The sequence below is a fragment of the Choloepus didactylus genome, chromosome 3, assembly GCF_015220235.1.
Source record: "Choloepus didactylus isolate mChoDid1 chromosome 3, mChoDid1.pri, whole genome shotgun sequence".
Classification (NCBI taxonomy): Eukaryota; Metazoa; Chordata; class Mammalia; order Pilosa; family Megalonychidae; genus Choloepus; species Choloepus didactylus.
This window is the reverse complement of record NC_051309.1, coordinates 77,179,347-77,195,993: the sequence shown is the minus strand read 5'-3', so window position 1 is coordinate 77,195,993 and position 16,647 is coordinate 77,179,347. Positions and strand designations below refer to the sequence as shown.

The 16,647-nt window shown below is 36.1% G+C and overlaps 1 protein-coding gene across 1 annotated transcript in view; it reads left to right on the top strand.

The window, feature by feature from the left end:
- The window catches only part of ADAMTS3 (ADAM metallopeptidase with thrombospondin type 1 motif 3), a 298,466-nt gene that overhangs the window by 241,905 nt on the left and 39,914 nt on the right, over positions 1-16,647 (top strand). The window contains exons 10-14 of the mRNA XM_037829948.1: positions 693-825; positions 2,837-2,950; positions 9,560-9,705; positions 10,847-11,022; positions 12,199-12,332. Coding sequence (XP_037685876.1) covers positions 693-825; positions 2,837-2,950; positions 9,560-9,705; positions 10,847-11,022; positions 12,199-12,332 — 703 coding nt within the window. The remainder of the gene's footprint in view (positions 1-692; positions 826-2,836; positions 2,951-9,559; positions 9,706-10,846; positions 11,023-12,198; positions 12,333-16,647) is intronic.

Genomic DNA, 16,647 nt, shown 5'->3' with positions numbered 1-16,647 from the left:
CAGTGCTGTTAATTACATTTACTGTGATGTGCTACTGTCCATGACCAGAACTTTTCCATCATCCCAGATAGAACCTCTGTCCAATTTAAGCATTAACTCCCTATTCTTTACCTCCACCCTGTCCCCTGGTAACTTATATTCTAGATTCTGACTCTACAAGTTTGCTTATTCTAATTATTTCATAATGGTGATATCATACATGTTTGTCCTTTTGTGTCTTGCTTATTTCACTCAACCTGATGTCTTCAAAGTTCATCCATGTTGTTGCATGTATCAGAACTTCATGGTAAATTCTTGATGGAGTCTTTGACTAGTGGTCAAACTTGAGTTGAGGATAAGGATGGGATGGTCGTGTGATTCCTGCACACTGTACCAGGACTTCCTTATAGTCTAGGTCTCAGGATTTGCACTGCCACTCCATGTGGGAGTCCAGCTAGTGATACAAATAAAACTGTCACAGCAGTACTGCATTCCTAAATCCTGCCTGATTTACCTTCCCAGGATGAATCAGAAAGAAGGTCTTTTTCTAAATGAAATTGAAACAAAAAACCTTAAAGAGCATACTTTTGAGACATTGCTCTGTGATCTGATCAGAGTATATAAGCTAAGAATGCTTTGCCACTAAGACATGAGATGAAAAAAAAAAGAACATTTAATTATATATGTTGCATATGCTATTTTCCTTCCTACAGTTCCTATGACTGTCTTCTTGATGACCCTTTTGAACATGATTGGCCCAAACTCCCAGAACTTCCAGGAATCAATTATTCTATGGATGAGCAATGCCGTTTTGATTTTGGTGTTGGCTATAAAATGTGCACTGCGGTACGTTACTAACAGTTAATTTAGATTTTGCATCTTGAAGTCTATTTGCCCTCCTCCTGTTTGGTGAACATTATGGACTGGCCGGTGAAAGTATAAAAATATATACCATTATTTTGTATTTACTGTGTGGCTATGTACTAAAGCTAAGTGCTTTAAATATACTATCTGATTTAATCCTTATGACAGACAAGAAAGCAAGTGGTATTCTTTCATTTTAAAGATGGGAAAACCTAGACTTACAGAGGTTAAGAAACTTGCTTAAGTCAACACATCTGGTAAATGGAGGAGCTGGACTTTGAAACCAAAGCTATCAGCCTTAAAAATTTTCTGCTCTATTCCTCCTTTCATTTTTGTGACTTTCGGAGATTTTTTTAATTTCAAGCCTTAGATCAATTGCTTTTCTTTAACCTGTTGGCCAAGATTCCATGTATCTATAACCAGAAAGAAAGGTTGTTTTGTTGTATTCTCATATGAGAATCATAGTATAGCATGGTAGTCAGAAATATGGGCTCCATAGTCAGACCGGATGGGTCAAGTCCTAGATCTTGCACTTACTAGATTTATGACCTTGAGCACCTTTTCAGTCTGTTGCTTAGTTTCCTCATGTGTAAAATGTGGATAATGATAGCACTTATCTCATGGTATTGTTATGAGAGTTAAATTTGATAATGTAACTAAAGTGCCGAGCACAATGCAGGCACACAGTAAATGCTCAACGGAGTCCATTGAAGCCAGTATTCCACGTAATTATTAAGGTTAGAGGTATGTTTTCTTACATTTCCTTATTAGTTTTTTAATAGCTCATAGAAAAGGGAAGGAAGGACATTTTATATGTTGAAGTAAGCTTTATGTGTTAGAGCAAGAAAATTAAGTCTATTTCATGGAAGAAGAAATTGATCTGGTTTTGAAGTCTTCCTTTTAGAGTTATCAACAGCCATTTGGTCTGTCTGTGAGGTGCACTGTCCACTCTTAATTACATACTTTCATGTTTTAGATCTGAGAATTCTAAAACTTTGGCTCAGCATCATGGAAAAGTACAATTTTTGCATTAAGTAATAGGGATTGGAACAAAAATATCCAGGTCTAAAATAGGTAATAAAAAAAAAATCTTTGACTGCAAGCTGTATGTGGGTAATTAGCACTATAGGCAATGAAATGTGGGCAAACTGGTGTTTGATATTTTAAAATATCTATCTAGAATGGTAAGATGTTTACATTTACAGAGAAAGAGCAAATCAGCAGAAAGCACATGCAAATATGTGTGTATGTGTACACATGCATTTGACTATTATGAGGTAGTTTTAGAAAAATTAAAACACACACACACACACACACATTCTTAAGAAGGAGGAAGCCAAAGTTCTAATTCAGCTCTGTTGTTGTCTTACTCATAACCATAACTATAACCTTAACTTGTAATTCATGTTTCTCAGCAATGGGTTATTGTGAGGATCAAATATATTGAAGAGTACTTTATAAATTAAATAGATGTATTGTGGTATCTATTACACATAAAGTACCATGAGTTACATAGAAAGCTTGGCAGATATTTTCTGCTTTTAGTCAACTAAGTATGATGGCTATTTTTATTATTTTATGTGACCATCTAGTTCATACCTATAGGAATAAAAAGGAGCCATTTGATGGCTTGAGTGCTGCCTAACCATTATAATAAGTTTTCATATTTAAAATGTTCACAATAATTAATTACTCTCTTCAAAATTCCAATATTGTCTACTTGAAAGCTTGAAATAAGAAATGGAACACAGAAATATTAGAAGTTAAATAACCAGGGGATCCCAGACAAATCATTGTTATTTTACAAAAAGCCAAATAAATGTATTCTCTATTTGGAATTCTTAGGCAACATTTTTTAAAATGCTGCAACTTTGACTATTAACTTGAAATGAAAATATCCAAGTGACAGATATGAAGATACTGTATAGATTACATTGTTGGTGCATGTCATGGTTTCAGTATTTCATTGAGAGTTTGATTCTCTCTCTTTCAGTTTCGAACCTTTGACCCCTGTAAGCAGTTGTGGTGTAGCCATCCTGATAATCCCTATTTTTGTAAGACTAAAAAGGGACCCCCTCTTGATGGGACTGAGTGCGCTGCGGGGAAAGTGAGTATATCCATTTATACATTGAAGTTTTAACGTATGTTGTATAATGAGTATCTGAAACTGAGAGTCCGGAAAATGATATATATGGGGTACAGTAGTTGTTATGAAAGCCAGAGTGCATGAGGTTTCATTATGGCAATGCACTAAGATAGTATATTAAGTTCCTGTGGCTGCTGTAACAAATCACCACAAACTTGGTGGTTTAATGCAACAGTTTGGAGGCCTGATATCCAAATCAGTTTCACTGAGCCGAAATCACGCTTAAGAAGGGCCACGCTTCCTCTGGAGACTCTACTGGAGAATGCTTTCCTTGCCTCTTCCAGCTTCCAGTGACTGTCTGCATTCCTTGACTTCTGGCCACCTCACTTCAATATCTGTCTCCATGGCTATATTGCCTCCTCATCTACTCTGTGTGTGTTAAATCTCGGTCTACCTCTTTCTTATAAGGACACTTGTGATGACATATAGGGCCCACCCAGATAATCCAGGATAATCGCCACATCTCAAGATCTGTAACTTAATCATATCTGCAAAGACCCTTTTTCCAAATAAGATAACATTTATCGGTTCTGGGAATTAGGACCTGATATATCTGGGGGCTGCCATTCAGCCCACTACAGTTAGGATAGGAAGTAGCAGCTTAGCAGAATATCTGGCCCCCTGCTAGTGGAATTTGATTTACTTGCTGGCATCCATTCCTGTGAAAGTTGCCCAGAAATAAAGTCATGAGAACTTATACAGAAGATTTGGCCTTGCTCCTTGGGGAAAGATGCCCAGAGGTTTTAAATCTCAAGTGGCATAGTCAGCACTGAATGCTCAGAACCTGGCTGAGTGCCAATCTACACTACTCACGAGAGGAAAGATCTCCAAACCCCAAACAAAGGCATGTTAAGAACTCAAGTTGAAGAGCCTTGACTAGTTTGGAAATAAGTTATTGTAGCTGGCAAAAAGAATTTATATAGCTTTTAGTTCTTTCAAAACCTCTTAAAGCTGTACTTCAAATGTGTATAAACTATATTTGCTAAGTGAAAACTAGATGCATAATAATAATAAACACCTGCCATTATTAGTGTTTAAACTGTGCCAGGCACTATGCTCAGGCATTACCTGTAGTGTCTTGCTTTGGAAAAATTCAGAATCACAAACTTTTGACTCAAAAAGCAAAAGCAGTAATGAGCCAATTCATTTTTTGCTTTATAAAAAAGATATCCTGTAAATCAACTCTGAACATCCAACTCCCCTAAATATATTTGTTTTTTATTTAAATTAACAATGTTGAGGTTTAAGGAAAAATTCATTGTATGTGGTATTAAAAAGCAAATTGAAATGTTAGAAGGGAAAAGAATTAATGTATTCTGAGCTCTGCTGTATGTTGGACACCATTTGGTGCCTCTACAATAACAGGGTTCTTATAGTCCCCTCTTAGTTACTAACCAGTCAGGTGGCCTTAAACTACTCATGAAACTTTACTCATCCAAAAGGTTAAGACCTGTATCTCTCAGAATCATTATGAAGGCATATTTTTAAAAGAATGTAAAAATGCTTTGCATGCTTATGGTCAACCAAGATGGTAGCATCAGATGCTCCAGGACGCTATTCCCCTACAGAATCTTTGAACACCTATCAAAAACTGGCAGAGCCATCTTACTCCAGGAAACAGTTAAAGGGTTGCTGAGTCAAGATAGAAACTCGTGGTCCTCTTGTTGGCTTCTCCCCTACTCCTTCCCAGGTGCATTGTGGAGTGGGCCTGACAGTGTGTGTCCCCGGTGCTGTGCTTCAGGGAGCACAGTAGCTCTGATGTGCATACTGGGGTGCCTGTATATCTGTGCCAGTCTATCAGTGGCAGCCTGAAAGACTGACCCAGGAAACTAATTTCTTACCTGCCTTCCCAGAACCTAACCTGCAGGCAGAAGCAGCTCATAGACAGCTAAAGTACTGAAAGAAACAATTAAGTCAAAGGAGCCTAGGGCAAAGGATTACTTGCCTGAAGTCGTCCAATAGAGCACCTGGAGGGGGAGATTACACAGGAAATAGGGCATTCAAAGTAGCACAGCATTGTGAATGTAATGTAACAACACTGAGTTATATACGTGAATGTGGTTAAAAAGAGAAATTTTAGGTTGTATATATGTTACTAGAATAAAAAGTAAAAGAAAAAAACAGGACTCTACAACACAATGAGTGTTCTAGTTTGCTAATGCTGCCAAAATGCAAAACACCGGAGATGGATTGGCTTTTATAAAAGGGGGTTTATTTGGTTACACAGTTTCAGTCTTAAGGCCATAAAGTGTCCAAGGTAACACATCAGCAATTCGGTACTTCACTGGAGGATGGCCAATGGCGTCCAGCAAACCTCTGTTTGCTGGGAAAGCATGTGGCTGGTGTCTGCTCCAAAATTCTGGTTTCAAAATGGCTCTCTCCCGGGACGTTCCTCTCTAGGCTGCAGTTCCTCAAAAATATCACTCTTAGTTGCACTTGGGATATTTGTCCTCTCTCAGCTTCTCCAGAGCAAGAGTCTGCTTTCAACGGCCATCTTCAAACTCTCTCTCATCTGCAGCTCCTGTGCTTTCTTCACAGTCTCCCTCTTGGCTGTAGCTCCTCTTCAAAATGTCACTCACAGCTGCACTGAGTTCCCTCTGCCCGTCAGCTCATTTATATGGCTCCACTGATCAAGGCCCACCCTAAATGGATGGGGCCACGCCTCCATGGAAATATCTCATCAGATTTATCACCTACAGTTAGGTGGGGCACATTTCCATGCAAACAACCTAATCTCCACTAGTATGTCTGCCCCACAAGATTGCATTAAAGAATATGGCTTTTTCTGGGGGACGTAATACATTCAAACCAGCACAATGAGGCATACTGTAAATAATGGACTATAGTTAACAGTACAATTATAAAAGTGTTCTTTCATGAATTATATAAAAAAAAAGTCCTGTAAACAGGGAAATTCCTAAGGCCAGCAAGCACAAACCCAGAACAAGATAAAGGCTTAGAAAATTCAGAGAGGACCCTGCACTTCACATTCACCTCAGGCTGATCTTAGTAAGAGTTCTAAACTCTGAAGGAGAGCACCAGCCCAAATAGAGTCAATTCACAAAGATTCTGAAAGTGTTTATTGCAGTGGTTTGTTTGTTTTTGTTAGCACTGGCACTCAAGTAAATTTCTGTCATATCATGACCGGGATACAAACTTAAAGAACAGGAATTAAATCCCGGCATTAGCACTTCAAAATATTAAAATATACAGTACGCAAAAAAATTACAAGGTGAACAATGAAACAGGAAATTATGGCCATCTAAAGGAAAAAGATTAAAAATCCCTAAACCACCAGTGAGGAAGACCATACTGTGGGCATACCAGACAAAGATTTTTTTAAAATGATCTTCAGTATCCTCAAAGAGATAATGGAAAATGCAGAGAAAGAACTAAAGGATATCAGAAAAACAATGAATGAAGAATATGAGAATTTTAAGGAGACAAAAAATTTTAAAAGGAATCAAACAGAAATACTGGAGATTTAGACAACAATAATTGAAATGAAGAATTCCTTAGAGGAATTCAAGAGCACATTGGAGTGGACAGAAGACTTAGTTGAAATGTCTTGAAGACAAGACAGTTGAAATTATTTAGGCTGAAGAACAGAAAGAAAAAAAGAATAAAAAAGTGAAGAGCCTTAAAGAAATGTGAGACACCATCAAGTGTACCAATATACACATAGTGGGAGTCCCAGATGAAGGCAAGGAGACAGCAGGCAGAGAATTATAAAGGGGTAGAAAGAAAACAACTGCCAACGAAGAATTTATCTCCAGCAACACTGTCTTTCAAAAGTGAGGGAGTATTAAAACATTCCCAGATAACCAAAAACTGAGGGAGTTTGTAAAAGTATATAAAGAATGAAAAATCATGTAAATGGACTCAGAAAAATTTTATTTTCATAACCACTAGATCAGCCCTACAAGCAATGCTAAAGGTTGTACTTCAGACTGAAAGGAAAGGACACTAGGCAGTGTATCAAAAGAGCATAAAGAAATAAAGACTGACAGTAAAGATAAACATATGGATAATTATAAATGTCAGTACTATTTAATTTTTGGTATGCAACTCAATTTTTTACTTCCTGCAGGTTCTAAAATGCAAATGCATAAAAAGTAATGATAAATCTATGGTTTGGGACATACAATGTATAGATATAATTTGTAACAAGTACAACAGAAATGGAGGGGGATGGAAAAGCATAGGAACAGAATTTGTGTATGCTATAGAAGTTAAGTGGATATCAAATCAAACATGACTGTTATAAATTTAGGATGTTAAGTTTTTGCCCATGGTAACCACAAAGAAAATATATGAAGAGTGTACACAGAAAGAAATAAGAAGTGACTCAAAATGGTACAATACCAAAAAATCAAGTTAAATATGAAAGTAGGCAATTATTGAAGAATTGAGGGACAAAAAAGATATAAGAGTAAGAAAGACCAAACAGAAAAAATGGCTTAAGAAAGTCCTACATAATCATAGTTACTTTAGATGTAAGTGGATTAAATTCTCCAGTCAAAAGTCAGAAATTGACAGAATGGATTAAAAAACATGACCTAACTTTATGTTGTTTACAATAGACTCCCCTTAAATTCAAAGACACTAGTAGGTTGAAAGTGAGAGGATAAAAAAAATAGATGCCATGCTAATAGTAACCAAAGGAGAGCTGGGGTAGCTATCCTAATATGAGATAAAATAGACTTTAAGTCAAAAACTGTTATGAGAGATATAGTAGGTTACTAAATGCTGAAAATGAGGTCAACTCAACAAGAAGACATAATGATTATAAATGTATATATCCACCTAGCAGAAGAGCCCCAAAATATATGAAGTGAACATTGATAGATTTGGAGAGATGGACAGTTCTACATTAATAGTAGGAGACTTAAATACACCACTGTCAATGAAGAATAGAACATCTAGAGAAACCATCAATAAGGAAACAGAAGACTTGAACAATGCTATAAATTAACTGGACTTAACAGATATATGTAGAACACTTCACTCAACAGCAGCTAAATACACATTCTTCTCTGGTATGTGTGAAAAGATGCCCGGCATCATTAGCCATTAGGGAAATGCAAATCAAAACCACAATGAGATACCACTTCACACCCATTAGAATGGTTACATTTAAAAACGGTAATTAACAAGTATTGAAGAGGATGTGGAGAAATAGGAACACTCATTCAGTGTTGGTGGGAATGTAAAATTGTGCAGCCTCTGAGGAAAACGGTTTGGTGGTTCCTCAGAAAGTTCTGTGTAGAATTACTGTATCACCTGGCAATCCCACTTCTAGGTATATACTGAAAATAAAGCAGGGACCCCGAACAAATGTTTTCACGCCAATGGTGATAGTGACATTATTTGCAATTGTCAAAAGATGGAAGTGATCCAAGTGTCCATCAACAGATTAATGTATAAACAACATGTCGTATGTACAGACAGTGGAATTTTATTCAGCCATAAAAAGGAATGAAGTTTGGGTACATGCAACAACATGGATGAACCTTGACGATGTCATGTTGAGTGATATAAGGCAGTTACAAAAGGACAGATATTGCATGATCACACTGATATGAAATAATTAGAAGAAGCAAATTCATAGAGTCAGCAACCAGAATGCAGACTACCAGCTGGGTTGGTTGTAAGGAATGGGTAGTTAATGCTTAATAGGTACAGAGTTTCTTTTTAGGGTGATGGAAAGTTTTCGTGCTGAATGGTGCACAATATTGTCAATGTAGTGAGCAACACTGAATTATATATTTGAATGTCATTAAAAGGGGAAACTTTAGTTTGTAAATATGTTACTAGAATAAACATTAAAAAAAATAGGACTGTAAAACACAACCAGCAAACCCTAATGTAAACTATGGGCCATAGTTGATAGTAAAATTATGAGAATATTTTTATCAATTGTAACAAAGCTACTACACTAATGCAAAATATTAATGATAAGAGAAACTGTCAGTGTGAGTTATAGTATATGGGAACTCTGTTTTCTGCAAGAATTTCCTCTAAACCTACAATTTCTCTAATAAAAAATATTAAAAAGGGGTCTTTGAAAATTTTAAATGTTTTGGATCTGTTATAATTTTTTTCTAAATGTAATATGTATATTTTCATATCACTATGTCAAAAGGGAGCCTCTTGCCCTTAAAAAATCCTGATAAGATAAATGATGAGAGATAAAATGGGTGCTCAGATAATTCTTCATTACAATATTTGATGCTCGTTAGTAAATATATCATTTAAAAATTTGCCTGAATGAATGTTATTTTTTATTTTAAATTTTGTAATTATAAAATGAAAGTCTAAAATTGTCGTTTTATAGGTCACCTTATTGGTGTAATAGTTTTGTATAATTTTTTTATATTTTATAAAAATATAATTTTTTTATATTTTATAAAAATATAATTTTTATATTTGGTGTAATAGTTTTGTATAATGTATTTTCACCTGGAACAAAAAAAAGAAAAGAAACCTTTCTAATGGGCAGTTCTTCTGTAACAACTCATTTTCAGTCTGTGCATGAGTTTTATAATTGCCTTTTTTCATTTTCCTAAGTGGTGCTATAAGGGTCATTGCATGTGGAAGAATGCTAACCAACAAAAACAAGATGGCAATTGGGGATCATGGACCAAATTTGGCTCCTGTTCCCGGACATGTGGGACTGGTGTTCGTTTCAGAACACGCCAGTGCAATAACCCAATGTGAGTATAACACCTGTAATTATTATTTATTAACATACCAGAAAACACTTTAATATTGTGTTAATGTTCTGTTTTGTGAAGTATATGCGAAATGCAGAGCGTGGAAAATAATTGTTCATAGTACTTCAACCAGTGGCTATTTTGGATAAGTCTCCAGCAGTCAGTCTTGTGAAGAGAGGTCAGTGATGAAGATGAGAGACTCAAGAGAAGATTTTGGATTTTTGAATAATTAGCTGTCAGGAATATTAAGGAGCTGGGCAGGCAAAGTTGGTCATAGTGCTTTTAGGGCTGTAACATCTGGGAGATTCACTCACACTAGGAGTTAGGATAAGGTTTCTTCAGAAGGGGACAGGAAAAGATTACAAAAAAAAAAGGTCAATGAATTTTGGGGGGAAAAGTTATTCACTCTCAGACTAAATGTGTTAAATCCCTATTGCATGCTCAACAAATTTTATTTTCTGAAGAAAAGTTAAAAAAGGCACATTATTGAACTTCAGACATTCTTCCTTGTCTAGGTTTTTACGTGAGCAGACTTTTCTCTGTCTTTGGCAGTTGAATAGCTCCAAGCATGCTTTTTCATAAAGACTGTCATTGCTACATACCTGTCTTCACAGGAAGAGATGAGGGTAGCATTAGTAGAAGTAACAAAAACAGTAAAACTTATAATAAGAATAGCTAATTTCATTATGAGCCAGACTCTGTTCTAAGTGCTTTAAATATGTTAACTCATTTAATGATCAAAATTTTTCTCAAAGGAAGATAGCATCATAATTTGCATTTTACATATGAGGAAATAGCCAGGTACCTGTGGTCATAGTTTCTTTGAGTTGTATCTGTATGTTTCATACATGGTAGAAAATATAATTTTCCTGAGTCTATTTACATGATTTTTCTTTGTTTACATTCTTTTGCCATGCATTTAATATATATTGTTTAAAAAGTTGATTTGAGTTTTGGTATCCCCACTCCCCGGCAAAGAGAGGAGGGTGTTTTTGGAAAGGGACTGAAATTAGAAAGTGTGAGTTCATGCTTTGTTTGGCAACTCAGAAGTTTTGGCTTTCTGCCTTCAAGTACCGTGTCTGGAAGCTTCAACTGCTGGACGAAAGCCAAAAGGCCTTTTTAAATGCTGTCCTTTCTTTAGGCCCATCAATGGTGGTCAGGATTGTCCTGGTGTTAATTTTGAGTACCAGCTTTGTAATACAGAAGAATGCCAAAAACACTTTGAGGACTTCAGAGCACAGCAGTGCCAGCAGCGTAACTCCCACTTTGAATACCAGAATACCAAACATCACTGGTTGCCATATGAACATCCTGAGGGTGAGTAGACCCCTGCTCTTTTCCCTGCTGTGTGGATGGTTACTGATGTTTAAGCTTTGTCAACACCAGTCCCTTGGACTCTTGATCCCTTCTTGGTAACTTAGAAAACTTTGTGCTTTTAGAGGCAAATCCTCCTGGGTTTCCATGAATAAGGCTAAAGTACTGAGAATTTGCCTGAGAACTGTGGAGGAGTTCCTGTCAAACAGCACTATCAGCATCACCAGCAAAAAGGCCAGTGGAAAGCAATGGTGGGAGAGAAGTATAGGCAAAGAAATAACTTCCCAGTTCGATTGAAATCTCCCTTCTAGGAAATGCCTCTTGAATATTACGATCTTTCCTTTCTGGATAACTAGGGAAAAAACTGTTCTTTTACAGCTGTGTCAGGACCAAGAAAAAGACCACTATTTAAAAATAAAAGGCACTTAATAATAACCTTTGACTTTTGCACTGTACGCTATTTATAAAATATATATATATCGTTGTTTACCTTTTAATGTTCCAATCTTACCTTGAATTTTGGTTAAATGCACTCAAATGGAAATTCTTGTCATATTTCTTGAGTGAATATAAGAAAATAGTTTCATTATTACTGTTTGATATGATATGCTACTGGGTTCAATTTAAATGCTGTTTTAAAGGGGAAGGGCATGCATGTAGGAACTCAAAGTTGCAATGCATTTCAAAAAAATGCATTAATTTATCTATTTTGGTAAAGTGAGTTCCATAATTTATATTAAACATAATCAATGAGATCCAAGAAGAAGCAAAAATTATAGTAGTTGATTGGGTCTAACCAAAGAGAAGACTTTTCAGCCCTCTAATAGTCATTAAAACCAATTAGGTTTTGAATTAAGGAGCCATGGGTAAATGTTGGGTTGCCTTACAAATCAGTTTGCCTGGGACAGTTCCAAGTTATACCTTTTGGCCCAGCACAATTAATAATTGAGCCCCTTTTTCACTCTCAAACATACTTTATTTAGGATGGTAAATTATACAGTCACCCTGGTTAAAACAAGTTTGCCAAATATGCATACTTTTCTACTACTCATTTTATTTATTTATACAGTATTGCTTTTGTCTACAGGAAACCACACTGAAACTTTATATTTTTAAAATAAAATAAACTATGCCGTTCAAACATATCATTTTATGTAAATAGTTAATTTTATCTTCTAGCCAAGAAAAGATGCCACCTTTACTGCCAATCCAAAGAGAGTGGGGGTGTCGCTTATATGAAACAGCTGGTGCATGATGGAACACACTGTTCTTACAAAGACCCATACAGCATATGTGTACGGGGAGAGTGTGTGGTGAGTTAAAAATATTGTGCAGTTATACATTTATTCTCATTCAGCTGAATATTTCCAAATTTTTTGTTTCTTACATTTGAAATCACATTATAATGAGGTTCTGTAGATAGTTCAATAGCTAAACTAAATTTTGGAGAAATTATGCTTACACTAAAATCAAACCTTGGTCACTGGCAGAATCAAGATTTAAATACAATTTTCCTAATTTCCAGCCAAATGCCCCTTCTAATCTATTTTGATGTCTCCAAGTTGAGAATACAGCAATTTGGGAATAATGCATTTGCTTTGAGTGTTTTACTTGTAGCCATTTACTATTAAAGTGCAAAGTATTTTCTTCTTTAAATATTTTATTTTGAAATAATTTCAAACTTACGGGACAGTTGAAAAATAACAACCCCATACAGAGAACTCCAATATACCCCATCCCTTCAGTTACCCAGACCCACCAATTTTAACATTTTGCCACATTTGCTGTATCGTCTATCTGTCCATCCATCTATCCATTCACCCGTCCATCCATCTATTCATCCATCTATCTATCTATCTATTTTCTGGAATTTTGAGAGTAGGTTGTATAAATCATGCTCCTTGAACACTTAATACTTTCCATGTACATTTCTTAAGAAAAGTATGTTATTCAGTATGTTATTACCTTAATGCATTTATCAAATACAAGAAATTTAACATAGATATAAAACTTTCAATCTATATTCCATTTTTTCCTTATGTCCCAGTAATAACCTGTTGAGCATTTTCCTTCATTATTTAGATCCCATCTCCAATCACCGAATCCTCTTATTTGTTATTGTCTCTTTCGTTGCTCTCTCTTTTTGTTCCCTCTAAATTGAGGAAACATATGCAACCTAAACTTTTTCGTTTCAGCCACTCCCAAGTATATCATCCAGTAAGACTAATCATATTCACAATGTTGTGGTACTCTCACCACCATCCATTACTAGAACTTTCCCATCACTCCAAATAGAAATCCTGTACCCATTGTGCATTAAGTTTAATATCCATTCCCCCTACCGCTTGCCCCTGGTGACCTGTACTCTACCTTTTGTCTTTATGAATTTACATATCCTCTGCTGTCTTCTTTGTAGTTAACCTCAGTGTTTAAATTTAAAATCTAAATCTATAACAATCTTGTTTGATTTGATACCAACTTAACTTCAATAGCATACACAAACTATATTCCTGTACCCCTCTGGCCCCATACTTTTATGGAATTCTTGTCACAAATTACATATTTATACATAATGAGTACAAAATCATTGATTTATCATTACATTTCATGCATCTTCCTTTTAGGTCCTGTAGGAAGTAAAAAGTGCAGTTACAAACCAAAACTACAACTTTAACAGCATTTATATTTACCCATATTCTTACCTTACTGGAGATCTTTATTTATTTATGTGGCTTCCATCTATTGTCTATTCACCTTCCCTTTCAACCTGCAGAACTCCATGTAACGTTTCTTGTAGGGCCAATCTCATGAAGACGAACTCCCTCAGCTTTTGTTTATCTGGGAATGTCTTAAACTCTCCCTCATTTTTGAAAGACAGTTTTACCAGACATGGAATTCGTGTTCGGCAAACTTTTGCTTTCAGTGCTTTAAATATGTCATCCCAGGGCTCTCTTTCCTCCATGGCTTCTGATGAGAAATTGGCACTTAATCTTACTGAGGTTTCTTTGTGTATGACACATGGCTTCTCTCTTGCAGCTTTCAAAATTATCTCTTTATCTTTGGCATTCAGTAGTTGGATTATAATATGTCATAGTTGTAAACAGGGTTTATCCTGTTTAGAGTTCATTGAGTTTCTTGGATATGTATATTCATGTCTTTTGCTAAATTTGGGAAGGTTTCAGCCATTATTTCCTTGACTGTTCTCTCTGCCCCTTTGTCTCTTTCTTCTTTTTCAGGCACTCCTGCAATGTGTATATTGGTATATTTGATGGTGTCCCAGAGGTTCCTCAGTCCCTGTTCAGTTTTCTCCATTCTTTTTCCTTTCTGCTCATCAGACTGAATGATTTTAATTGTCTTATTTTGAGTTTCACTCATTCTTTCTTCTCCCAGCACTAATCTGTTGTTGAACCCCTCTAGGGAATTTTTTTTGTTTATATTGCTATAGTGTTCAGCATTATTTGGTTCCTCTTCATAATTCTTATCTATTTATTAATATTCTTTTTGCACTTATCTATCATTTTCTTTATTTCCTTTAGTTCTTTATCCACATTTTCTTTTCACTCTTTGAGGCTATTTAGGACATTTTTCTAAAAGTCTTTGTCTGATAGGTCTCAGATATGATTCTCCTTGTTAATAGTTTCTAATGCTTTAATCTTCTTATTTCCATGGACCATTACTTCCTGTTTCTTTCTATGTTTTGTAGTATTTTGTTGCAACCTGGAAAGTTTGATATTTTAATGTGTTATCACTGGAATTTAGACTTTGAGACAACTGTTCCTTAAGCAGTATCCAGCTAGTGTTATGACAGTGCTTTCCTCAAAAGCCAAGCACTAATAAAGAAAAGAAAGAAAAAAGAAAACACATTCCCTAGTCTTTTCAGATTGGCCTAAGTGAGTGCTCTGCCTCAGAACTTAGCCATACAATAAATCTAAGGAATAGTTTGAGGCAAAATGATAGCATCCTTCCTTGTCCTTTCTGCATATATATATCCTGTCCTGGGCATGCACACATGGCCCAATGAATTTCCCCATTTGTATGGATCTGAATGACCTCTCTTCCCTTGGAAATAGCATTTCCTCTTAGTCCCAGGCCCTGTATTTTATGTCTCACAGCCGACAAATCTTTACCCCAGGCAGCTGTGATTTGACTTTTCTCCTACAATGTTCTGTAGGAGAGCAACGTGAGTTGCCTTCTCCATCAGGGCAAGTTCTGGGATGGTGAGCCTGTGGTGACTTTTCTGGTTCAGACTTTCAAGCTGCCTCCAGACAAACAGGCCCAGACATACATGCTTCCAGTATGTATACAAGGGTTACTCTACTCTCTCCAGAACCAGGACCAGAGACCTGCATGGGAGCACTGGCGAGCTCTTTGTTAAGCCAGTGAGATTTTGAGGGAAAGTCCAGCAAGAGTGCCATGACATCCTACTGTTTTTAAGTTGCCTTTCTCTTGACTCAGTACTCACCCAAATTCTGCAATCCTCTACCTGATTTCTGGAGCTGTGAGAAAGATGTTTCTCCCAGTTCTCACAGGTTGTTCAAAGCTTCTTTGGGTAAACAGAGCCCTAGAGCGTCTCACTCCATCATGTTGATCCACGGAGTATTTTGTTTGTTTGTTTGTTTATAATCAATCCTAAATATCCCTTATCTTTGTTTAAATATAATACAGGTATCTTTTTCTCCCTCTCTCACCTTCTTACTGATTCTAAGTTTAGATGCTGAATTCCATGTCAGAACAAAAGTAACGGAAAAGCAAAACAATGGTTTTTGTCTCATTTAATCTCTGTTTCAAAAATGCAGTTTATTTTTCTTGTTCATACTCACATGTTGAATTATTATATGAAATCAACCTTTTTAACTGAACATGTTGCTTCTAATGTCTGTTTTCTAGTTACTTCAGCACAATTAAAGGATTGTATTAAAGAGTAAAAATGTGGATGCCTCATAGCTGACGTTTCTCTGAGAGTAGACTCTGTGTCTTGGCCACCTTTTGCCTCCCATAGTATATTGTACATTAAGTGTAGGTGTTACCATTATTTTCACTGCCCACTTCCATCTCCAACTTGATTGTGCAGTGATGTGTCATGTATCACTATCTTACACTGACTTACATCAAGGACCTGTCCCAGTTCAGCAAACCCTTAGTAGTTCCCTATTAATGATCAAATTTAAACTATCCTGGATATTGAAGCCCGTCCACAGCCTAACTAAGCAAATCTTCCCCCTGTTCTTCCCCCATCATGCAACAATAACCTTCCGTTGGTTTAAATATCAGTTTAAATATTATTCTCTGAACTCACTTTTCATGAGCATACCACTTCATGGATCTGTTTTAATCTCTCCCCATTCCAGAAATGCCTTTTCTACTCTATGTTCCTTCAAGACCTCATGAAAGTCTCCACGTCTCTGTGAAGTTTTCCCTCACATCCCTAACCAACTTTTAAGACTTATACTAACATATGATTCACAATTTTCTTATTCATCTTTAAAATATAAAGGCAGCCAAGAGCAAACCAACACCTTGTTCTTTTCTTACCTCTTTAGCATCAGCTACAACATCTGTACTCAATAAATGTTTGATGATTTGAACAATGTATGATGACATAAAAACTTCATCAGACTTGAACAGTTT